General features: G+C 48.4%; 2 protein-coding genes across 2 annotated transcripts in view; one reads left to right on the top strand and one right to left on the bottom strand.

The window, feature by feature from the left end:
• YY1 (YY1 transcription factor) overlaps positions 1-10,951 on the bottom strand; it is a 25,361-nt gene extending 14,410 nt beyond the window's left edge. Inside the window, exon 1 of the mRNA XM_043921239.1 lies at positions 10,178-10,951. Within this exon, the coding sequence (XP_043777174.1) occupies positions 10,178-10,856 (679 nt within the window). The 5' untranslated portion in view covers positions 10,857-10,951. The remainder of the gene's footprint in view (positions 1-10,177) is intronic.
• LOC122706435 (vegetative cell wall protein gp1-like) lies at positions 10,855-25,022 on the top strand. The gene is made up of 4 exons (XM_043921566.1): positions 10,855-10,904; positions 10,946-11,637; positions 20,371-21,174; positions 23,450-25,022. The coding sequence occupies exons 1-3, from the start codon at positions 10,855-10,857 to the stop codon at positions 20,460-20,462; spliced, it is 834 nt and encodes a 277-aa protein (XP_043777501.1). The 3' UTR covers positions 20,463-21,174; positions 23,450-25,022.

The following is a 25,022-nucleotide window of genomic DNA, read 5'->3' as shown; positions in this document are numbered from 1 at the left end:
GAATTTGCCTACTCCAGATAACTTTTCTAAGTGGAATCATATATTCTTTGTCTGTCTGTACCTGGTTTGCCTCACTAAGCATGTTTTCAAGGTCCATTGTGTTGTAGCAAATATAAAAATTTCATTCCTTTTCCCAGGTGAGTAATACTCCTATATGACACAAGGTAACATTTTGTCTACCCATTCATCTACTGATTGACACTTGTGTTGTTTCCATTTTTTGGCTACTGTGAACAACGCTGCTATGAATGATGTTGTGCACATACGCCATCTAATTTTAGAAATAGTTTTATTGTAAACACAGCTATGCTCATTTGTGAATATACTGTCTATGGCTGCTTTCCTGGCTACATGAACACATGGAGTTGCTCAGTTGCATCTGGACCTACAAAACCTAAAATACTACTTATCTTCTACCCCTTTATGGAAAAAGTCTGCTGATCTCTGGTCTCTATGATGGGATTTCACTCAGAGAAAACAGGATTAAACTATAGTGAAATTTTTCTCTTTGAAACAAGGAATGATTTGAGATTACCCAATGATGGGATTTACTACCAAAAGGACATTTATCGATAGGTCTTTAAAAACTCCACAAAAACAAACTAACTTCTGTTGGCCTAAGTTCTAAATAATTGCTATGGTTACTGTACGATTTCATAAAATATATTTAAAAATTTGTATGTCTTACTTATTCCCTAACAAACAGTGTCTTTCATAGAAGTTAATTTAGAGAACTCCTTGAAGGCCAATGCACAGAAACCATAAAAAAGACAACTGTTAACTATTTAACAACTTTTAAGAACATCAGCTATTTACACAGGAAGAAAACTACATTTCAAAGAAGACTGCTAGAGGAACGACAGAAGATGCTAGATCTACTGCCAGAAGAAATCAGACAGTGTGTGCCTCGTTCACAGCAGGAACGGACACATGTTACAGCAAGAGATCGCACTATGTCAGCGTTTGCTATGATTTGGCCATTGCTATCAGATTTTTGAAAGAAAGTCTTCAGAAGCTTTTGCCAAAAGGAAATTTATGATGCTCTAAAAAGAGAGAAGCTACATTTACAGACCACATGCACGTAAGCTTCCCTCTTCAAAAAGTGTAAGTAAAGGGGAACGAAAAAGAACAACAAAAAAACCCCAAATACAAGTATTAACTCAGTCTTTTTTTGGGTACCATTTTATTTAAATACGTTTTACTGTTTTGTATTCAAACAATTTCACTGTTTGCAGTGGCCATTATTATACTCCTTCCATTTCATAATTACTGCTGAAATAGATTCACTGTATAGAGGAGGAAGAAGATGTTAACTGATCAGCTCTGATTACCAAACATGTTATATGTGTTACTGAGTTCTAGTGAATGGCAACAGGGGAATTATCAAACACATACCTAAGCAAAGCCTGTTCATGAAGTAAAGTATCTAAATCTGCTTTAAAAATTGTATATATTTATTCTTCTCTGGGGGTTTCCCTGGTGGCTCAGACGGTAAAGTGTCTGTCTGCAATGCAGGAGACCTGGGTTCAATCTCTGGGTCGGGAAGATCCCCTGGAGAAGGAAATGGCAGCCCACTCCAGTATTCTTGCCTGGAAAATCCCATGGACAGCGGAGCCTGGTAGGCTACCTTCCACGGTTCGCAAAGAGTCGACACAGACTGAGCGAGATCTCCTCCAGTATTCTCTGGAGTCTTCCTTGAGGGCAGCACTCAGTTAATTATCTCATTGTTTCAGGAGACAGGATTAATCCACACTAGAAGTGTCATCAAAATCAGTTTCTATACACCTGAATCTAATACAACACTGTAAATTAAAATGAAAACCAAGTCTCAGTATTCTTGTTTGGAAAAAAGCTGAGAAAACAAGTCACAGATTCAAAGAAGTAAGGTGGTAGGGGGAAATGTTGTATTGGGAACTTCCAGACAAAATTGTGCGTTAGATGACTCTTGTACTAATACTCCAGCCAGAGGCAAATAATCTACAACAGCAAGACCAAAGCTAAATGGCATAAGATGGAAGGTGTGCAAAAGCAAACTCTAGCCAATACCATCCATGAATGGGGCGGCACACTTTTATTTCAGCAGAAACATCTATTCTTTCACATTTTAAAGGCAATCTTCAGTTTCTAAGTTACCAAAGCGATAGCCACTCCCAGCCTAATTTGAGAGACAGAGACTCAAAACATTTAGTCAAAAAGAAATGACTAAGGAACTAAACTATGCCACAGGCCCAGAAAACAGAATCAGAGGTGGAGCTTCACGTGCCCCCCCATGCTTCAACCAAGCCGGTTTGCTTGCGATGTTATTCAGTGTCTGATAACACAACTTTCCTCTCCTTTCTTGCCCACCTCTCATCCCCGATCTGGGCTTTCCAAAGCCCAAGTCAACATCTCTTTCCTCCAAGAGGCCTCTCATTCTTATCACTGACCTGTGTTTGGCTTCCTTAATTTATTAAAAGATAGACCACCTATCTTATGTTGTTGTTCAGTCGCCAAGTCATGTGACTCTTCGCGACCTCATGGACTGCAGCACTCCAGGCTTCTGCTAAAACAAGGCAACACATTAAAGGCAACCAGTGTGTCTGGAAAAGAGGTGTGCACCGTTATTCCAAAAAACAAACCTTTATTCCCCTTTGCCCTCCCCCTTATGGGCCTAAGGGGAAGAGCAGGTCTTATGCTTAATAGTTCTTAAAGAATGTTGAATAAGCAAGTAAAGAATCACCTTCAACTACACTGCTTAAATTTAAGTCTTCTGGCCGTGCAAAGACACTGTGAGAACTCTGACACTGTACTAGTTGGAACCGGTGCGCTGCTATCACTCACAGCTCTCTTCACACAGAAAACAGTTTATTTTAGAACTCAGTCTTAACTAAGGAAAGCTGGATTCCCCTAGAAGTCTATCCTGTCTTAGGATCAGCTGTCAGCAGTATGGTTTCCTTTTTTATCTTGATTGCCAGGAAGCTCATTAAGGTGGACACTAACATTTCCTTTTTTCTGTGATCCTGATTTTCTGTTCTTATCCATTTCATATTTATTTACCTATTTCTCTACTTATTTGCGGGTCAGCTGAGCTAGATTTTGTTTTTCCACACCTTCCATCTTAGGCCATTAACTTTGCTTGACCGTTCCAGGTAACTTTTGGCCATTATTTACTCATCACTGCCACCAACCCAAACTTCACCAAAATGCATGTGTGTGTCATGCTAAGGCACTTCAGTCATGTCTGACTCTTTATACCCTATCAACTGCAGCCTGCCAGGCACCTCCAACCATGAGAATTCTCCAGGCAAGAATACTGGAGTGGGTTGCCATGCCCTCTTCCAGAGGATCTTCCCGACCCAGGGATCGAACCTACATCTCTTAAGTCTCCTGCACTGGCAGGCAATGTTCTTTACTATCACCACAACCTGGGAAGCTCCAAAATGAAGCGTAGCTAAACAACTAAGATTCACTGCTAAGCAACAAGCAAAGATCAGACACAGGCTGTTTTCCACATTTCTCCACTAACAGAGGCCTTAAGTAGGGACACTATCATTTACTGAGTACCTATTTCATGTCAGTAATTGTCACATTAATTCAAACAAAGCCTTTATATTAACCTCTTGTTTTTGGTCAAATAAATCAAGCCTCAGAAATGCAAAGTGGTAAAAAAGAAAAAATAAAAGAAAGAAATGCCAAGTGGTGGGACTTCCCTGGCGGTCCAGTGGTTAAGATTCTGGCCCTTCCACTACGGGGGCGGCGCACAGGTTCAATTCCTGGTGGGGGAACAAAGACCCCACATGCGGCAGCACTGCATGGCCAAAAAAAAAAAAAAAGAAATGCAAAGGAATATATTCAAAGAAGCACAGTAAGTGATAGATCCAGGATGTCAACCTAGAATTGATTAACATCCATGCTTTTTCTGACTCTTTGCAACCCCATGCACTGTAGCCCGCCAGGTTTCTCCATCCATGGGATTTTCCAGGCAAGAATACTGGAGTGGGTGAGTTGCCATTTCCTTCTCCAGTGACTTTAATAAATGTTTCTTTACTCTCTCCTCACCCTTAACTACTCCTTTGCTCAAAGCAGTAATGAGATGAGAGTGGCACTGTGGACTCCAGGCCAGGATTCGGCCTGACAGCACAACTTGCAAGCACTCATTCACTCAGTTCTTTACTGAGACTCCTCTATGTGCCCTGGACCATCTGCAGGGTTTCAGCCCAAGACTTACCACTCTAGAGAAAGTAGAGAGACAAGCAGCAAATTAAAAGATAAATGCAAGGCAATTTCAAAACAGGGTTAGGAGATAAGAGTGATGGGGTAAGGATGCTAATCGGAAAGGATGAAAGGGCAGGCCTCTTAGAGCTGAGATTATGAACATCGGGGATCAGAGCACTGGACACAGAGGTGCTGCTTCCAGAGAACAAGTTGAAAACAACAAGTGCAAGAAACTAAAGCGCCGAGAAGGGGGGAGCAGGGGCCAGACCATGCGTGGCCTGGCAGGTTATGAGAAGTCTGGAGTTTACTGAATGCAATAGTGTGTCTCTGGGATGTGTGTGTAGATACAAAATGTTAAGTTTACCAATCTAAAAATCATTTCTAAATTTACAATTCAGAGGCATTAAGTGTATCCACACCTGTTGTGTTTGTAGAATTTTTAGGCAAGGGAGTGAATTCATGTAATTTAAATCTTAGAAATCAAATTCAGAAAGGAATAATGTGTGACCCAATCAGATCCCCAGAAGTGAAATCCATAGGTCTGTATTTGGTCCTTGTCAAGAGTCTATAAAAACATATTCAGTCTAAGAATCACATGTAATAATAAAAAAATACAAGTAAGATATCGAAAAAAAGCAAAATTCAAAACCAACTGTCACTTCAGAGTTGTGGCAGCAGCGTCTCTCCTTCAATGTTTTGGTGATGCTTAGAAGCAAGTAGCAAGGGGAGAGAAGAGGGCTGAGCGGAGAACTGCAGCCCTGTGGAGTGTGACGCCGTGAGACACTAGAAATTCCACCTGGAGCTTGTGGCCCCCCTGGAAGGAGACAGGCCCACCACAGGACAGCTTTCACAAGCACTGCCTCTCTCCTTCCCCGCCCCTCCGCTCTCACAACACAGGAGCCCATCACAGCCACTCACATTAGCTCAGTGTGTGATCCCGTCTGAGCTGCAGGGTAACACTGAAGTAACTGAAGAGTTGACACGAATTCTGCTCTAGAGAGTTCCTAATATCTCACCGGGTCATGTTAACACTGGGTCGTTTTGCTTTAAGAAAGTAAGTATACTGCTTCCTTTTCTCACAAAGGAATTCATAAAGTAGCATTTCTTTGCTGTAAAGGAAATGAAAAATGCCTTCAAGGGTCCTCCTACCCCAACAGGGCATTTTACAAAGACCCCAAGGGCAGAAGCGGAGACACGCCAAGGTCAGATCTCTGGCCACTGCCCTCTAAAAGGAAATTTGATGCTCCTACTAACAAGATTCTAAAAAACCACTGGGCTTGCTGTTATTGATAATTAATCACTAGGTTACACATAACAGGACCTACCAACACAAGACCCTTAAGACTAAGAAACAGCTCCTCTCCCCACCTGTAAAAGTTCACCATAAACAGGAAGGCACAAGTTTACACAATATAGTCAACTAGCTTCCAAGACCTCCCTGCATCTTCCTAACAGTCTACAAACAGTAAAGAAATACATGTTTTCTTCAACATCCAAGTGGTGTTTCGGATGCCAAATTTTGAAAATACTGAGTACAGTGAGTGCTTAATACTGTAGAATACAACTCACTGGTAAATGTTCAGATTTAAAAATTATAAAGTTTTCACTTTTACGTTCTTCCTATGGAAGTAGTAAGGGCAGTTTATAAACTGGTCACCAAATGTACATCTTGGGAAATGTTCAAGATAATTGCTTTTGCTAATAACCTGCTATGAGCCCTGTTTCCCAGACTTAAACTGATCTTCCTAAAGACGACTTCAAAACAAATAGAAAGCCTTTTTGTAAATATTCACCCAGGAGTATAGCATATTTTTAAAAAATTAACCTTTATTCTCTCCCAAAAGCCTGAAATGTTAGTTTTAGGTAGGTCAGGAGTCCTGACCTTTTCTGATACGGATTTTTCTCTTCCTACTGGAGCAGACAGCTGTTGACTAGGGGTGGGAGGGAGGTTAATAACCAGGAGACAAGAGTCTGACAGCACAGAGGCTTGTAAGCAAGCCAGGCTTCCAGAGCCACCAGGTCAGGAAGCGGGATCTATGACTTAGGCTGTCCTATGTAGGTCATGGGGGTGACACGATTACTTTGGAGGGTTCTTTGGGCTTGGCTCCATGGGAGTTTACATTTACAGCATCTTTCCATAGTGATCAACAGCATGTTAAAAAAGGAAAAATAGTCAATTGTCAGGACTAGTAATTTTTGGCAAACTTGAACTTTCTGAACATATAAAAGTGAGAAAAAATGTAATACTTTTTTTTACTGTCTTTCAATTTGCTGCTTTTAATATCAATGGTTTCTGGTCTTAGATGTTTTACTCAAACTAGCACAAAGCACCTCTATATTCTAACAGAAGATAATTAAAATACCGACAGCCTTGAATGAAGGTCACATATTCTAACTACCTGAAACCTCAAGATTCAAAAGCCTTTTTGGTTTCTCTCAAAACTATATGTTTTAAATACACAGCTTTTACTACTAGCTTTCCTACTCAACCCAGTGATTCTGTTAAGTGGTTTAGTTTTTAATAAATCCTACAAGATAGGATGTCCCTCCTAAACTATCGTGATGAACAACTGGGGGGGGGGGGGAATACATAATACTTGGCCTTAAATTTAGCAATAATGAAATGTTCATTAACTATATGCTAGGAAAGATGCAAGAGAACAAACACGGGCCTTAAGCAAAGGATTCTTTTCTAGTGAAGTCGCTCAGTCGTGTCCGACTCTTTGTAACCCCATGGACTGTAGCCTACCACACTCCTCTGTCCACGGATTTTCCAGGCAAGAGTGCTGACTGGAGTGGGTTGCCATTTCCTTCTCTTCAAAACACAGTTAAACTGTGATTAAATGTTAAAACATGTTCAGTCTTAACTAGACCTTAATTTTCTCATCTGCAAAAATAAGCAGCTTCTGTGGCGTAGTATTCAGCTGTAAAAAGTGATGAAGTACATTCTACAACTTGGAAGAACCTTGAAAACAGACTAAGCCAGACACAAAAGGCAATATATAGTGTATGATTTCATGTAAATGAAATGTCCAGAATAGGCAAATCCAGGGAAAAAGCAGATTAATGGCTGGGTGGGGTGGGTGGGGGAGAGGGCAATAATAGCCAGTTTTTCTGGGGTGATAAAAAATGTTCTAGAATTAGACAGTGGCAATGATTCCACAAGCTGGTGAACAAAGTAAAAGGCCACTAAACCACACACATGAGATGTCAATTAATTAAAAAAGAAAAAAAAAGAAGAAGAAAAAAAGCAGATCTCTAGGGACCCTACTCTACTATAGGAATACTAGACTCCCCTCTGCCATCCCATTCAAAAGATGCCAACCACGGAGCTCAGCTGTCCTGTGGAAACTGAATGAAGACACACAGCAGAAGCAGCCCACACAACCCAGGGCTTTGTTTCTCACTGCTTTTCTTTAGCCAAGAGGTGCTACCGACTAACTAGAGCCCTGACAATACCCTATGTGTATTGTTATTGTTTAAAGAACTTCAGGTTAACTAAACTTGAGCTTAGACAAAGGGGCTGTTTAAAACTTCTCTTGCCTAGGATCAGATGTAATCAAGTACATGAAAGCAGTGTGTGTAATGCCTACCAGTCACACACACATAAGTTAAGCCTAACAATTAACCTGCTTTGATTTCTTCATCTGTTATCAATTACCTTATTTCATTTCTGAAGATGAAACTAAACGCCAAATTTGAACTTGGGACATGTAGAGTTAATCACAAACTATTTCACTTCTCTTCAGTAATAATTCCAAACCACAAGGACAAGGAAGGGGAATAGTTTACCATATAACATGTCAGAGAAAACAAGCAATTCTATATTACTGCCATCAAATGTTTATAACCACCTTTATGCAGAGTACTGCAACATGCCAAACAACTAACTCTTTAAAGGAGACTTTAAAATATCCCTAAAACTGTACAAGCCTGGAGCAATCACTTGCAGGGGAGGTAATGACTTTTAAGCTAACTTGATACATACCACTTCAAGTCAAGTCTACATTATCAAGTGTTCTGGGTATGGAGAAGTGGGTTAGCAATTTGCTAAGATCAAATGCAGAATACGTAAAATATCCTGGTTTGCTAAATTACTTAAAGTCAACATGACCATACTGTGAGAAAAAGTAAATATAGCTTCATGTGGTTAATGTATCTTTACCTAAATACCTAATGATATCATGAATTCAGCAAGGGGTGGTTTAAAACATTACTAAATCGTGTCCAACTCTTTGCAGCCCCATGAACTGTAGCCTGCCAGGCTCTTCTGTCCCCCAAGAATACTGGAGTGGATTGCCATTTCCTTCTCCAGGGGATCTTCCCCACCCAGGGATGGAGCCTGGGTCTCCTGCATTGCGACTGCAGGCGGATTCTTTACCAGCTGAGCCACCGGGGGAAGCTCTGAATTCAGCAAATTCATCAGTAACCAGCACAGCGTCCCATAACTCATTACTATTAATAATGGGAAAGCATGGCTTCTAGTTCCTACATGACCACTGTGCAATCATTCTGCACTACCAGAATGTATACAGAAGGGATCTTTGGATAGCCTCTTAAATACTAAGATATGTCTCATTTAAATATACAGCTCCTGCGAAACTCAAACTACCGAGAGTTCCACAAGGCCCTCAGAAACCCAAACAGCAGGGCTGTGAGCAAGTGCTGTTACACGTTGAGGGCACCTCCGCTCCACCGCCAGTCCCGAGTCACAGACCCACAGAAACCTGCAGCTTTCCACAGCAGATACAACCAGACCTGCTTCAATCCAGTCTTTTGCCCGATTCATTCTCGTGAATTTTAACAACCCTAAACACGCCCTAACCCTAAACCCTAAACAGATTTCAAGGCTTCATCCAATTCTGAGAATTTATATTAAACAGAGTGGGAGAAAGTGTGGTGAAAAGGATTCTACCACTTTAATTACCCAAGTACTAGATTAACTCGTTATGGCAGGATTACTCTCAACCTATTTACTACTACAACCAAAATTAACAAGATAGCCTGTGGACAGATAATAAGATAAGGACAAGAAAACACTAGTTACAAAGTAAAATTAAAACAGATTTACATATGCAGATAATTCTTTTCTGCCCTAGATATTTTTCCTGGCCCTCGTTCAGAGACCAGTGTTAAAAGAGTAGAAAAGACCCTTTTCTAGAACCCCTTCTTTTCACTGGAAGTTTTCTATCAACAAACGTGGAAATACTCGATTTTATCAATTTAATGGCAGACATGCAGATGCAGAGTCAAATAACTTAAGAAAACAAAACTCCCTCAAGTGCGAAGGATTCAGTCCTCTGCAAGAACCCGCGATCCCTCACTAGGCGCCGCGCGGGGAGCACAGGCGAAGGCCCCGCCGCAGCGCGCTGACAGAGGTCCCGCCGACACCGAGCCCGCACACGCGAGCCCGACGTGCCGCCCAAGTCCCGCCCCGCGAGGCGAGCCGAGGGAGCGCCGCGCGGCCGGGAGGGCGAGCGCACTGCCGCGGAAGGCGCCTCCCGGGAGCTGCAGCGGCTCCGGGGCAGGGGCGGGGGGCGGAGTCGAGCCCGCGACGCCCCCCAGAGGAAGGCCAGGGAAACGCGGCGAAGGCGGGCCGGGCGCGAGGGCCAGGCCGCGCCACCCCGCCAACGCCCTCCCGCCGCCCCCGGGGCGCCTCGCGGGCGGGTGGGTGCCGCGGACAACGGGCCCCGAGCCGGCCGTTGGCCGAGCGCGCCCCGCCCCGCGCGCCCCGCCCCGCCCCACCCCGCGCCGCGCCGCGCCGAGCGGCCGCCCCGCCCGGGGAAACTACGCCATTGCGGCCTAGCGGGCGGCGCCGCGCCTCCGCCGCCATCTTCGCCGCGCCGCCGCCCGCCGCCCCCGCCATCTTTTGGGGCCGCCATACTGGCCCCGCGAAGAAGATGGCGGCGCCCATCACACACATAAAACATGGCTTCCCTTCAAAACAAAAACATCCCCGGGGCCGGCACGCGCCGGCGCTCACCTGAGGACCACATGGTGACCGAGAATTCGCCCTCCAGGGTCTTGATCTGCACCTGCTTCTGCTCCCACTTCTTGTTGCCCGCGTCCGCGCCGCCCGCCGCCCCGGCCCCGCCGCCGAGGTAGCCCTTCTTGCCGCTCTTCTTGCCGCCGCCCTTCTTGACGCGGCCGCCGCCCGACGACGACGAGCCGCCGCCGCCGCCGCCGCTCTTGCCGGCCGCCGCCACGGTGACCAGCGTCTGCTCGATGTAGTCGTCGTCGCCGCCGGCCGGCGCGGGCACCGGGATGAGGATCTGGTCCTCGAAGCCGTCCTCGGCGCGCAGCCCGTCCGAGTCGTCGCCGCCCACCACCTCCTCGCGCGTCTGCACCAGGATCACCTCCTGGTGGTGGTGCACCTGGGTCGGGTCGTCGGTGACGAGCGGCTGCAGCGCGATCATAGGCGGGTGGTGGTGGTGGTGGTGGTGGTGATGGTGGTGGCCCGCGTGCCCGTGGCCGCCCCCGCCGCCGTGGTCGCCGCCGCCGCCGTCCTCGTCGTCGTCGTCGTCCTCCTCCTCCTCGCCCACCACCGTGGTCTCGATGGTCTCCACGGGGATGGTCTCCACTTCGATCTCGTGCAGCTCCACGATCTCGGCCGGCATCTCCGAGCCGTCCGTGGCGATGTAGAGGGTGTCGCCCGAGGCCATGACTGAGGGCTCGGCGGCCACGGCCGCGGCGGCCTCAGCTCCGGGGCTGCGAGGAGGCGGCCGGCCGTGGGGAAGGAAGGCTGAGGGAGGAAGGCGGCGGGCGGGCGGGGGGGAGAGGGGGCGGGCGGCGGGGGGAAGGGGCGGGCGCGGCGGCGGCGGCGGCGGGCTTCCCCGCCTCCTCGCCTCGGTGCGCCCCGCGCTCGCTCGGCCGCTGCTCGCCCCGGCGCCCCGCCGCGCCGCGCCTCGGCCTCCCGCTCTGGCCGCGCCTCCTCCCGCCCTCCGGGGCCGGCGCTCTCCGCTTCCCCCTTTTCCTCCTGCGCCTCCGCCTCCTTCCACACAAATACCAACTCCTCACCCCGAGCCCAGATCTCGCCGCCGCCGCCGCCGCCACACTCCGCTCAGCCTTGGCCTCGCGAGACTTCCGTGCTGCCTCGGCCCGCCCCGCCGCCTCGTCCCTACTCGCCTGCTTGCCTGCTCGCTCCTCCTCCTGGGCCAATCGAGCGGCCCGTGCGCCGCGGCGGCCCCGCCCACTCAGCCCGAGTTCCTCCCGGATTGGGGGCCGCCGGGACGGCTCCCCCCTCCCCTCCCCCCACGCGCGCGCGCTGGCTGGCCGCTGCGCGTGACGTCAGCGCGCCGCCGCCGCCGCCGCCTTCGCCGCTAGTCGCGCGGCTCCCGCCCTCAGCGGTGCAACAGCAGCGAAGCCCGCCGCCCCGGGGGGCCCCGGGCCTCCCTCTGGAGCAGGGCGTCGACGCTGCAGCCGCCGCCGCCGCCTCGGGAGCCGGTGAGCCGTCCGCGCGCCTCCCCCGGCGACGCGGGGGAGGGGGCCTGCGGGGCAGAGCCGGCCGAGCCGAGCGCGGCGTCCCGGCCGGCGGGCCGCGCGGGGGGAGCTGGAGGCGCGCACGGGGCGGCCCCGGCGGCCCCCAATAAAGTCTGGCTTGACGAGAAGCGCATGTGCCTCGTTTTTCGCGTCAGGCGGCGTTTGCTCTTGGCACCCGGCTCCGGGCGGGCGACGGCGGCCGAATGTGGGGGGAGCAGGGCCAGGCGAACAAAGGCGGGCGACGAAGGGGAACGGCGGCCGCGGGCCCGCATCTCACCGCGAGCTCCGTAGCCGCGCGCCCCGCCGGGTCCCGGGCGGCTCGGGCGGGCGGAAGCGGCGCGACGCGTCCCCGGGCCCGCCGTTGGGAAGATGTCCGTTATCCTTTCGTGACCCGCGGAAACCTGCGACTTAGCCGTTGGGTGCCTGCTTCCCCGTAGATCTTAGAACTGGCTGCAGGGTCCCGGTAGCTTGGCTTGTTGTGGCTTCCGAGCATTTCCTTCTCAGCTTCCCTTTCTTCGCTCTCCAGCCAGTCGTCGTTTCCCCTCGACCACCGTCTTCACCTCTTTGTCACCCGTGTAGACGCTCCTCCTCACGGTTTTGCATTTGTCTCGTTGTTGAAAATGCCACAAATTTTCCCGCCCAGTTCTCCTTTATACCTGCAGCAGAGGCCCCCCTGTTTTTTTTTTTTTCCTTCTGGCGCGAATTCTAGGCAAGTTAAACCTTCCTAAATAGTTATCTATGTTGCCGCGATGTGGTCTTGCCCTTCGTTGTTTTGGTCGACCTGACTTTGGGTTTGAAGGAATAGAAATAAAAACTAGTTTTTAAGAAAGAAAATCACGAGAAACTAAGCGAGTGTGTCTTTTTTGTACTCCTTTTGCTGTGTGAATTTCTCAAATGTGTATTCACTTTTACCCTGTCTTTCGAAGCAGTATTCTCGAGGTTGAACACCATGGTTATACTGAACTGTAATACATCAACCTTAGATCCAACTTGTTAAAACAAGCAGGTGTGTCTTTTAATAACCTTTAGAAGAAAGTTTGTGTATTCTGATTAAAAAGTGATTTTTGTCAGTCTCATTTAGTCCCTACTTACTTTGAAATGACATGGACTTGAAAATCTTAGTGTAGGGAGTGAAAAATTAGATCATTCCGTGTTTGCATCTGAGTTTTAAATCCCATTAGAGTGAGTTATCTGAGTTATTCCCATTAGAGTGTTGCACCCACAGTTTGAGAAAGTCACGTCTGCTGAAATAAGTCATTTCTGGCTTCATAGCATATACATTCTGCATAAATGGTTCATAAGTGAAAAACCAGTTGTGGGAGAATTTGTATGTGGCTTAATTAATTTCACTTTCCCCACTCTCTAGTAATTGATGGGAGGGTGTCTTTGCAAGTAGTTGATACTTCCCCATAGATACCAGAAATGGGGGAAGTACCCAGTTAGGTCACTTAGCTTCTGAGTCATGGGTTGGCAAAGTTCATAGTCAAGTGGAGGAGGCTGGGTTTAACTGTCAGGAGTGGTGGTAGGTGGGAGACAACACCGAGGTGGCCCAACTGTTGAATAACTTTTAAAAATTGCCCTAGAGTAGGTGACCTGTTGGATTAAGCCTTGAGTTTTCCTTGATGGGAGAGACTCTTGGTTTCTACTCTTTAGCTATAGAATAGGCATGCAGAGACACGGCGCTGTATTTGCTCTCGCCTGCTTCCATTGGCTACTGAAGGTGAAAATCCATTTTAAAGGACAGATTAAAGTGCAGTTCCAGAGCCACGGGCCTCTAAAGGTAGGGCTAATTTTATTGCTTTTATTTTGTTCTGTTTGGTCAGAGTAAACTGAACCAGTAAACCTTCTCTCTGAACTTCCGTGTGCTTAATTGCTGTCTTGTCCAACTCTCTGCGACCCTATGAACTGGAGACCACCAGGCCCCTTCTGTCCATGGGGATTCTCCCGGCAAGAATCCTGGAGTGGGTTGCCATGCCCTTTTCCAGGGAATCTTCCTGACCCAGGGATCGAACCCAGGTGCATTGTAGGTGAATTGTTTACCGTGTGAGCCAGAATCCTGTTCTTTTGGCAGCAAGAAAACTAGCTAATGCCACTTAATTAAACTGGGTATTTTACAGCCATGTTTGCCTGCTTTTATTCCAGTCGTGAGGACAGAGACCGTGGCTGAGTCCGTCGACAGCTTAATGCCTTGTGCACGTGGAATGATTGTTTGCTTTTTGGTTCATCAAAAAACAAGGCACCGTGACAGAGAGGACTTGGGTGTGAAAATGCTCTACTATTTTACATGTCTTAAGAACTCCAGCGAAACTTCCAGTCCACCGTGGAAATGAATGTCTGCAACTACATAAGAAGGTAGAAGACTGGAAGACTCACGAGAGACGTGTGAAGTGAGTCCGAGCTCCCTAGTGGCTAAGGAGATGGGGTGACAGACAACCTCCCGGGAGTGTGTCCTTTGGTGTGACAGCACCGGATAAAAAGTGTGGACTGTTACACACAGCCATTTGGATGTCACCGCCCCTCCCTTCCCGCAACCTCCATTAGGTTTCCAACTGGGCCGTAAGACCACGGGGTTAGGGAGGGATACGTGTGGAGAGGGTAAAGGGTGGGAGTAGGTGGAAGAATAAAGGATGTGAATTGAAAGACACCAATATCTTTTTCTCCTTTTTTCAGAGTATCTTCTCATTTATTATGAGGAGCCTAACAAATCTAATTCTACCTTATTTCTGTTTCTAAAAGATCAGAAACAGTTCAGGCAGTGAACTCATGCTAAGTAACTTCCCTTACCACAAACTAGTTTGGCTGCCCCATGAAGTTGCTTTTTGGTTATTTCTAATGTTAGTTCTTTTAGAGTTGGTGTTCTGCATCGGTAACAGTATTGTTGTTGAGTTGTCCTACTCTTTGCGACCCCATAAACTGCAGCACTCCAAACTCCCCTGTCCTTTATCTCCCGGAATTTACTCAAACCCATGTCCATCGAGTCGGTGATGCCATCCAGCCATCTCATCCTCTTGTCGTTCCCTTCTCCTCCTGCCTTCAGTCTTTCCCAGCATCAGGGTCTTTTCCAGTGAGTCGGCGCTTCACATCAGGTGACCAGAGTATCGGAGCTTCAGCTTCAGCATCAGTCCTTCCAGTGAATGTCCATGTTACAGTGTGGAGAACACGCTCTGAGCACTAGCCCAGTCCCTGTTGCCACTAAGGGAACTAACTGAGAGAGAAGCTGTTGGAGGTCACATTGCAAGGTGTGGTGATAGGGCTGCAGCTAACGCTAGCGGCGTTTGCCTTTTGTCATGCTGCGGAGGCTTTGTAGCTTTGGGGGTCGAACCCTATTTCAGAGCCAAACTAAGCTGCCAATAAAATATTTAGAAGAAAATCAGGATGAAAGTTCTATTTAAGCATCTGGTTAGGCCTAGCTTGTGTGTTTTGGGGTTTTATTTTTTTGGAGGAGAACGAAAGAGTGGCTTTATTACTTTGCCACACAAAGGGGGAACGCAGTAGGCCAGTACCTCAAGAACTGTGCCCCGCTTCCTGCTGGGTAGGGAGAAGTTATATAATCGGGCAGAGGTATGGGACAGTAACAGTCTTTATTCCTTCTTCCGCGGAGTTTCAAAATGGTGGATTGCTGACAAGATTAGGGTGTATGCAGGGTCTTAGATGGTACCTAATCTTCATGAGCTTCTCTGGTCCCTTGCCTGCTTTGGGTCACCCCTCGTTTGAATCAGTACAAATTAAATAAAAACTGTCGGTGTGTATGGGCTTCCCTGGTGGCTCAGTGGTAAAGAATCCGCCTGCCAGTGCAAGAGACAGAGGTTTGATTCCTAGGTCGGGAAGATCCCCCCGGAGAAGGAAATGGCAACCCACTCCAGTATTCATGCCTGGGAAATCCCGTGGACAGAGGAGCCTGGTGGACTACAGTCCATGGGGCTGCAAACAGTCAGACGTGACTTAGCGACTACAGCAACACAATAGGTACATACATGTTTTTCTTAATCATCAAACCTATAGTGTGTTCTTGATTGTGGAATCTTTGAAACTGGGCCTGTTCAAGGTACCCTCCTCCCTACCCCAAAATCAATGCATGTATTAGATTTGGAGCTTGAACTGTGGTGATAGATCCTAATTTCACACACCTATAAAGCTGACATCATTGATGCAACATTTTATGTTCTTGAGTCTTATAAGTTCTTAGATTTTTTCTGAGGCTAAGTGGTTTAGTCCAGGAAATGAATCTGGTTATTGCCTGTGAATCTAAGGAAGGTTGAGATCTGGCCTCGTTTTTTCTCTACTTTGCACACTGTTTGTCCCTCCAAAGTATAAGTTAAATCGTCTGTGCTGCAGTTGCTATGCCATCTGCCCATCCAAATGAATGCGGCACGTGCGCTTGAACGGAAGGAAAGTTCTGTCTGAGTCTGCGGTAGCTCTGATAGGCACACTTGTTGCACGGCACACTTACTGCAGGGTCAAAATACAAAAAGCCAGCCCCCTCCTGCATCTGTGTGAGAGGCCCATCTGCGCTGGAACCAGACGAGCTCAGTGAGAGTGGGCTGAGCCGCCGCATCTGAGCAGGACTTCTCCCTTCGCTAAAAGGCAGTGACGTAGCAGATGAGATGAGCCCAGCTGCTCATCCCCGTTTGTCAAGCGCTCTTGCTCTATGAAGCCAGAGGATAAGATGTGCCCAGACGGGAGGCAGGCCATGACTAGAGAGCTCAAGATACGGGTCTCACTTCCCCTTGGCTGTCCTGGCAACAAGTGGAGAGTCTGGGGACAAGAGGACCCTAGCCCAGGCTGGTCAGATAATGGCCTTCCTGAGGAGAGGATATTTCACCTGGGTCTTGAGAATTAACCACCCAGTGCCCAGGACAGCATTTGGCTGCAAACTAGCCTTTAAAAAAAAAAAAAATTTCTAAGTGAAAGGAAGTAGATAAAATAAATTGGATGATAAATTTGTAAATATTTGTGATAAAGGTATAATGAGCTCTCAGGGGGCTTCCCAGGTGGCACTAGTGGTAAAGAACCTGCCTGCCAGTGCAGGAGACATAGACGTGGATTCGACCCCTGGGTCTGGAAGATCCCTTGGAGGAGGTCATGGCAACTCACTCCAGTATAATCTTGCCTGGAGAATCCCGTGGACAGAGAAGCCTGGTGGGCTATAATGCATAGGGTTGCAAAGAGTCAGACACAAGTGAAGTGACTTAGCTTGCACTCACAGCGCTCAGTGTAAAAGAGCTATAGTTTTGCCTTGGAAATTCATCAAATTAACAAATGAATCCCCTGAAACTGCTATTGAGATGTCTGAGGTTTTTCTCAGTACTTCGCTACTGACATCATGTCCTACTTTTTTTTTCTTGTTATCATTTTTCATGAGCCATTCCTTGTTCAGAGTTCCCACTTAAATTTAATAGTGCAAATGGGTTTGGAGTTCCAGGCCTTGAATGGTACACCAGTTACAAAGGTACTTAGGCAGGCAGAACTGAGGAGTGGCAAGAGTCATCCTAAGGGGTAAGGGCCTGACCGTGCCTTTTGTCATGCAGGAGACTTCGGAGAGGCCTTGTAGCCTTTTAACTCTTCATTTCCTTGGCTGTTAATCAGGCCTAGCAATGCTAGTCTTCAGACAAACAGGAATCAGCTGTGGTGATAGGTAAACTGCATGATGTGTTGACGCTCCCCGGGACTGTTACACGTCCTTCCTACCCACTCATTCTAAGTGAACACGCGTCTTCCACTCATCTCTCCGCTTGTGGGCTGGTTTTGGTTCTTATTCAGTCACTCAGTCATGTCCGACGCTTTGCGACCCCGAGGGCTGCAGCACGCCAGGCCCCCCTGTCCTTCACTATCTCCCAGAGCTTGCTTAAACTCATGTCCACTGAGTCTGTGATGCCATCCAGCCATCTTATCCTCTGTCATCTCCTTCTCCTGATCCCACCGTGACCTCACACTCACCAAGTCCTCCTCAGTTTAGCCTTCCCAGCCAAAGCACCTCTGTGTCACAAGAGGAAAAGTGACGATGGTAAGACACGAGCAGCTGGGCTCCGACGTAGACTTCGAAAGGAGCTCCTGTGTTGAAAAACTGAGTCTGGTTGACAGAAAACACAAAAGGAGTTGTTTTATCCTACTTTTTTTTTTTTTTAGTTCTACCGCTTTATTGCCACCAACCCTTCTCCCTCCACCCTCGTGCACACATGCTCAGTCATGTGACCCCATGGACTGCAGCCCGCCAGGCTCCTCTGTCCATGGACTTTTCCAGACAAGAATACTGGAGTGGGTTGCCATTTCCTTCTCCATGTTTTATCCTACTTTTAACGGACAGCAGCCCACTCCGGAGAGACTCAAAACTTAAGCACTGATAATGGCAGATGTCTTTAAGAAAAGTCTGCCTAGCAAATGAATTCTTAACGTGTGCAGGTAAGCACGGGGTCTGGCCTAAGGGTGAGCCCTAAAACCAGCCCCAGTGTCAACCCTGAATATTCACTGGAAGGACTGATGCTGAAAGTGGAGCTCCAGTACTTTGGCCTCCTGATGCAAAGATCCGATTCACTGGAAAAGACCCTGATGCTGGGAAAGATTGAAGGCGGGAGGAGAAGGGGATGACAGAGCATGAGATGGTTGGATGGTATTACCGACTCAGTGGACATGAGTTCGAGCAAGCTGTGGTAGGGTCAGCAGCTGCCACTCGGAAATGGCAGTCCAGGAGGCCTCCTGCGTCTACGTCCCAGGACAGAATTCCCAGCAAACTTCCTTAGTGCTCACAGACAGCTTTAAGGGGCGCCGTGCAGAGGAAGGACTAGCATATTCTACACCGGCCCTTCCTCTTACTCCCTGTGGAGTGGACTGGGTGTGTCCTTGCACTGTTTTGAGTAAACAGAGGCGCCCGCCCTGGTGGCAAGAATGCAATTGAGGACTGCCTGTCTCTCTCCTTAGTGACTGACCAAGTCCTACCCGAGGCAGCCCTGGCCCTGAGACTGAAGCCATCACCCCATGATATCCGTCTCTGTCGTCATCTCCTCCCCCCCCCCCCCCCCCCCCCCCCCCCCCCGTGCTCTTGAAGACCCGGCACTTAAACTCCTCTCTCTCTCTCTCACCCAGGCCACTCCACCCCTGCATCGTCTCAGTCACGGAAGCCCCTTTCTGTCTTGGCCTCCGAAACCCCAGTCACCTTCCCTCCCACCTCTTCAGCCGCCACATCCTGGTCCACGTCGTCCCTGGGAGCAGGGCCACCCTTGGCATCTCAAACTCCCAGCATCCTCTTATCTCCGACTCTCGCCCCCTCTTCCCTGTTACCCCTTCGTTTCAGCCTCAGACCTTCTGTTTCCTAATCCCTCTTTTCCATCCCAGCCCAGAACCCCACAAGCAGTTACCAGCATCCTCTGGTTCCCTTGGCTTCCCTGGCGGCTCAGACGGTCAGGCGTCTGCCTGCAATGTGGGAGACCCGGGTTCGATCCCTGGGTCAGGAAGATCCCCTGGAGAAGGAAATGGCGACCCACTCCAGTACTCTTGCCTGGAGAATTCCATGGACTGAGGAGCCTGGCGGGCTACAGTCCACGGGGTCACAAAGAGTCGGACACGACTGAGCAATTTTCACTCTCACTTATTCTTTCATGTTCCCTTACTGCTTACGACCCATAAAACGTCCCCGTTGGGTCCACTCACTTCCGACCCTGTACTTCCGAGATGCTGGGATCTTCCGGGGGAAACACCACTCACGAGTGTAGACTTCTGCTGTGACTTATGGTCCCCAGCGTCACCTGAGCGTCTCATGTCACTTGACACTTCTTTTCCCTGGTCCTCTCTCCGGCCCCCACGACACCAGTTTGCTCAGCAGATTCTCGAAATGGCTTTTCTCAAAGCTCATAAGAAATCTGCCTGAGTCCTCCTCTCCATTACCTCGCCTCCCCGCAGGGGCCCAGCGCCAGCGGCCCCTGCTTCAGGGCAGCTGGAGGGATCCAAGTTCATTCGCTCGGACGCCCGGGGTCCCCCTGTGGCCGCTCCTGGCTGAGCCCTCGTCCCGTGTCCACCTGCACTCCCCTTCCTCCCCTCCCGGGGACCTGCCCTGCATCCCGGGCTCTCTTCCCGTGGCAACGTCTCTCCCTGTCTTTAGAAACAGGGTTCTCTCTTGACCCCACATGCCCCTGGAGTCACTGCCCGTCTCCTTTCAGTCCCAGCCAAGCCTGAGGGCAGGTCTGTGCTGACCGTCCCGCTCCATCTGTTGAGCCGCGGCTATCACGTCATCACCTGGGGTGGAGCCCGCACAGGTGGGGCCTTTTTGATCTCACTTTCTCTTCCTCTCCCGCTCATGAGGTTCCCAGACCCCCTCCTTGGCTCTGCCATTCAGTTCATCCACCTGGTCTGTCTTCTCGCTTCTGACTTTCCCTCCTCTGGCCCCTCTCCTCCTCCTGCCTGCTGTCCCCTCTCCCCCTGACCCATCCATCCTCGTGGCCTCGACAGCCGTGTGCAGCTGATGATTCTCAGCTGTCTGTGGTTCTCCCCAGAGCTCTAGATTCACGTGCACTGTCTGCCCTCGGGGGACCCATGGGGTCTGCCCCTGCTCCTGCCCCTGCCCGCTCACCCATCACACCCACTTGCCTGGGACTGAAACCTGGAAACCATCTTCAACTACCCTGGCTCCGTATCCCCCGCCGTCAGCCATCAAGTTCTCCTAAACGTCTCTCACACCAGCTTTTCTCTGTCCCTGCCGTGCTGCAGGTCCCGTCCCGCCGTCTCACCGAAACCTCTGCCAACCAGCTGCACTACCTGCTCCAGCCCTCCTTTCCCCAGGCTCTCCGGAGGTTTTCTAACCTGCGGGTGGAACCGCATCATTCCAGTCGAAACTCAAGTTTGGAGCCACTCCGCCACCGGGCATTTCAAACGCGCAGCCTCGTTTTCATCCCGCCCGCCTCCCCCAGCTCCAGTGGTGCAGACGTCTGTTTTCAGGCTGGCCGTCCTCTGCCTGGGAGATCCTTTCTCACGGCCTTCAACGTTCCTCCTCTTCCAAAGCAGCTCAGATGACATCTCTAAGAAGCATGCCTTGGAAGGGCATTTCCGTGGCATTCCGCCCCAATTGCTGTCATCGTCCTCACCATGAAAGTGACTTGTTAACCTTCCTGCTTGTCCACGAAGCTGTGCCTTCTTTGAGGGCAGGGACAGTTTCTCTTCTGCCTCCAGCCTCAGAGTGGACCAGGGTCAGCCCAACACAGGACACACCGTCGGCCCTATCCGAGCAGAAACACCCAGAGTTGCTCCTCCCAGTGTCCTCCTCCACCCCCGCCACCTGTGGAATACAGAATATTTACATGCATATGTTTAACTGAATCACTTTGCTGTGCACCTGAAAACTACCACCATATTGTTCATCAGCTCTCCTCCAGTGTGAAGTAAAAAGCCTTCTATAAAGTCCCAGCTCCTTGGCTGGGCTGAAAGGGAAATAGGAAAAAAAAAAGAAAGAAGTTTCCTTGAGACAGACCCAGATTTGAATATCGGTTCCACTATTTATCGGTTCAGTGATCTCAGGTGAGTTTTTTCACATCTCTGGGTCAGTTTCTTTTACGTCTTCCTTGTTTATCCGAAATTCAAATTTAGCTAGGTGTCCTATATTTTGTCTGGCAGCCTCATCGTGGAATAATACCCCACTTTTCAGTCCTCTTCTTTTTTCCTCTGTTAGATTTCTTTTTTTCCTTTTTTTTTTTAATTTCTTTTTTTTTTGGGGTGGGGGGTGTGGTAAGGAGGCCACGTTGCTCAGTTTCCCCAGCAGGTTTTGACCCTGGCATTGAAAAACCCAGAATCCTAACCACTAGGCTACCAGGAAACTCCTTCTGGGCCAGTTTCTTGATCTGTAAGATCAGAATATTACTATTCAGGATTGTTGTAATGTTTGAAATAGTACATACACTGCTCCTGGAGTGTGTGTGTGTGAGAGAGTCGCTTAGTCGGGCTCTTTGCGACACTATGAACTGTAGTCCGCCAGGCTCCTCTGTCCATGAGATTCTCCAGGCCAGAACAGTGAAGTGGGCTGCCATTTCCTTCTCCAGGGGATCTTCCCAACCCAGGGATTGAACCTGGGTCTCTTGAGTTGCAGGCAGCTTCTTCACCATCTGAGCCACCAGGGAAGCCCCCTGGCATGTAATAGGTACTAAATCAATCTCATCTATGACTGTTTTTCTCTCTCCCTTCTGCTCCATCCTGAGCCCCTCCCCCACACAGCCTCATAGACAAGTCTTTGTTGATGAAAATGCCCCTTCATTTTCTACACCTTTGTTCACACTCACTTCATTAAGAAATGCCTTCCTCACATCTCCCCACCTCTCTGCTCAGTTCCAATCTTGCCTCAAGGCCTCCCAGGCAAATAACGCCCCCCCTCCGGCCTTCTGTTTCCCCGGAGCACAGAAAAGTCCCAGCCTGCTGTGCTGTTCAGTTAGCTGGCTTTCACTTTAATTCCTTGTAGATAGTTCCTGAGTTGGAAGCTTCTGGAAGGCAAGGATGTTTCTTCTGCTTTTTTGTAGCTGTTCATGCATCTGAGTGCTCAGAGCCTGGAACATCCTAAGTGTTAGATAAACAGTGGTTTACTTGGATGGGAGATGGGGGGACAGGAAAATGCTGCTTTACAGGCTAAGCAGTGTGGCAGAGTCTTAGCATAATCAAACTCTCAGAGAGCTCTGAATTTAGCTTATTTCGTTGTTGTCCAGTCGCTCAGTTGTGTCTGACTCTTTGCCACCCCATGGACTGCAGCACGCCAGGCTTCCCTGTCCTTCACTATCTCCCAGAGTTTGCTCAAATTCATGTCCATTGAGTCAGTGATGCCACCCAACCATCTCATCCTCTGTCACCCTCTTTCTCCTCTTTCCTTCCATCTTTCCCAGCATCAGGGTCTTTTCCAATGACTCGGCTCTTTGCATCAGGTGGCCAAAGTATTGGAGCTTCAGCATCCGTCCTTCCAATGAATATTCAGGCTTAATTTCCTTTAGGATGGACTGGTTTGATCTCCTTGCAGTCCAAGGGACTCTCAAGAGTCTTCTCCAGCACCACAGTCTGAAAGCATCAGTTCTTCGGCGCTCAGCCTTCTTTATGGTCCAGCTCTCACATCTGTACATGACTATTGTAAAAACCATAGCTCTTACTATACAGACCTTTGTTAGCTTACTTGTCCTTGAGATTTTTTGAGTACTATGAATTTCCATACATGCAAGCAAGTAAAAACAGTGTCCGGAAATTAGACGTTGTTCTAGGAAGTTCAAACAGTGAAAAATCATTAGTTTATCACATGAAAAAGTAAAAACTGTATATAGCTTGTCCCAAACTGTTGGTTCAGCAAAAATAATTGTTCAGGTTTTTCTGTAACATCTTACAGAAAACCAGAATGAACTTTTTCGCCAACCCAATACCCGAAAGCGTATATTTCTAATTATTTCTCAAAAGCATATTCAAAAATGAAACCCTTTAAGGAGACTATGCCTTGGAAAAATAGCTCCTTATTTTGACCTGCCAGGTCAAAGCTCATACAATTTTTCCTCCAGCCCTCTCAAAGCAAACACTACTACAAGCAAAGCCCTGGTGTGACTGCCACAACAAAGAATCCACATAGAAAGACCATTTCCTGTCTAAGTAAATACCTTATTGATTCGTGTATTAACTCAATGGTCAGCAAGTAACAATGCTGCATGCATTACAGGCAGACAGAGATGTTTTATAGATCTGCTTACACACATCTCTTCCAGTCGTTAAGTAGTAGCTTCCCTTGGATGCAATGCTGCTCATCCTTTTTTTTCCCCTCCAAACCACTGAATTCTAGATGCAGAGGCTACTGGATGGGAAAGTCAAGCCCGACCACTTCTGGCTCCACCTAAAGTGGGTGCAGCCACGTTCAGCTGTGACTTCACGGTGTCAAGGGTTACCAGGACGCCTCCCTGTCTGTGTTCAGAGCTACCAACCAGCCGCTGCTTGCTTGCACGTGTGTGTAGCTCTTAAGTCGCCTTTCCCCATCCTCTGTTCAGACTCTGTGTTTTTTAGGGTCACTTACCTATTACAGACCAAAAGTAATGGTTAAGTCTTCATCTGATCGGCTGTGTCCATCATAGGAGGCTATGGAGATGGGAGGCGTCTGGACTGTTATCCATTACGTTATTGCGCCAGCTCGATATTAGCAGCCGACTCACGTAGCCTTTACATAAACTGGGGTTGTGCATCGGAAATCCCTTCCAGAAACAGCTTCGAGGAGTACTTGAACATGTGGCTGTATGTCACACGAACATACCTGTGCTCATTTGTTTAGCAGAAGACATCAGGTTCCCCTGGCGTCCACTCTGGTGTCGGCTGGCAACCACCCTCCTCCCAGACCCCGTGCCCTGTCCTTTCAGAGCCCCAGTATTTTCCTTCAGGTAACAGAAATCTGATCTTTTGGGATAAGAGGCGGTGGAACCACCTTAGCTCTGGGGTTAAGTCATGGTCTGCTAAACAGTCTTACTTCCTATAGCCAGTGATGGGTCTGAGGCACTGGGGAGAGGGAGAATGTGACCCAGGTCTGGCCAATGAAATGTCGGGGGAAGCTGTCATTAGAGAGGCTCTTCTTCCCTGATAGGAAGGTAAAGCCCCCAAGAGACAGCCCCTCTTCTTCCTTCCTGCCTAGAAACCAGCGTGATGGCTGGGACTGTGTCTTTATCTCATGACTGTGAAGAAACGGCGAAGGGGATTGCAGAGTCAGTGGTCAGGTGGGCTCAGTGGAGCCATGAACCCATAGCGCTCACTGGACTTCTTGTATAAACCCTTGTCCTGGGGTGCAAGGACCTTGCAGGGGCCTGTTCCTGACCTGCTGCTGCCAAGGAGACTGTAAGTCATTCCCTTGGGGAGCAAGAGACGGGGAATGGGATCAAAGGAGGTGTTACGTTCTGGCTGTCTATAATGTTATCTCTTGGGGGAGGTGGGAGGAATTGGGAGATTGGGGTTGACAGGTATATACTATTGATATATTGATACTATGTACAAAATAGATAAGTAATGAGAACCTACTATATGTGTTATTTTTTTAGTGATTTTAAGGTCCGTCCATATGGAGCCCATGGAATATTATTAAACCACAGATTTTGTATGTATTGATTTTTAATTTTGTAGATGCTTTTAATATGAAAAATGCTATGATATAATAATCAAAAATGTAGCACCTTTATGTACATACTGTAATCCAAACTTTTAGAAAAAGTGGAAAGTAAACATGTCAAAACAGTGTCATTTGCTTCTGGGAATGAGGATTTTGGCCCGTTTTTGTTGTGTTTTTTTTTATATTTGTGTGCAGTTATCACATATGTATTTTTACTTTTAGATCTTTTTTTATTGTGGTAAAAGGCACAAAATTTACCGTCTTAACCGTT

The sequence above is a fragment of the Cervus elaphus genome, chromosome 13 (genome assembly GCF_910594005.1).
Source record: "Cervus elaphus chromosome 13, mCerEla1.1, whole genome shotgun sequence".
Lineage (NCBI taxonomy): Eukaryota > Metazoa > Chordata > Mammalia > Artiodactyla > Cervidae > Cervus > Cervus elaphus.
This window is presented reverse-complemented; position numbering and strand designations above follow the sequence as displayed.

Coding starts and splice junctions, on each gene's coding strand:
- LOC122706435 (XM_043921566.1), top strand. CDS start 10,855: ATGACTGAGGGCTCGGCGGCCACGGCCGCGGCGGCCTCAGCTCCGGGG. Junction 10,905..10,945: donor GCGGCCTCAGCTCCGGGGCT/GCGAGGAGGCGG, acceptor AGGCTGAGGGAG/GAAGGCGGCGGGCGGGCGGG. Junction 11,638..20,370: donor CGCCGCCGCCTCGGGAGCCG/GTGAGCCGTCCG, acceptor GCCGTGCTGCAG/GTCCCGTCCCGCCGTCTCAC.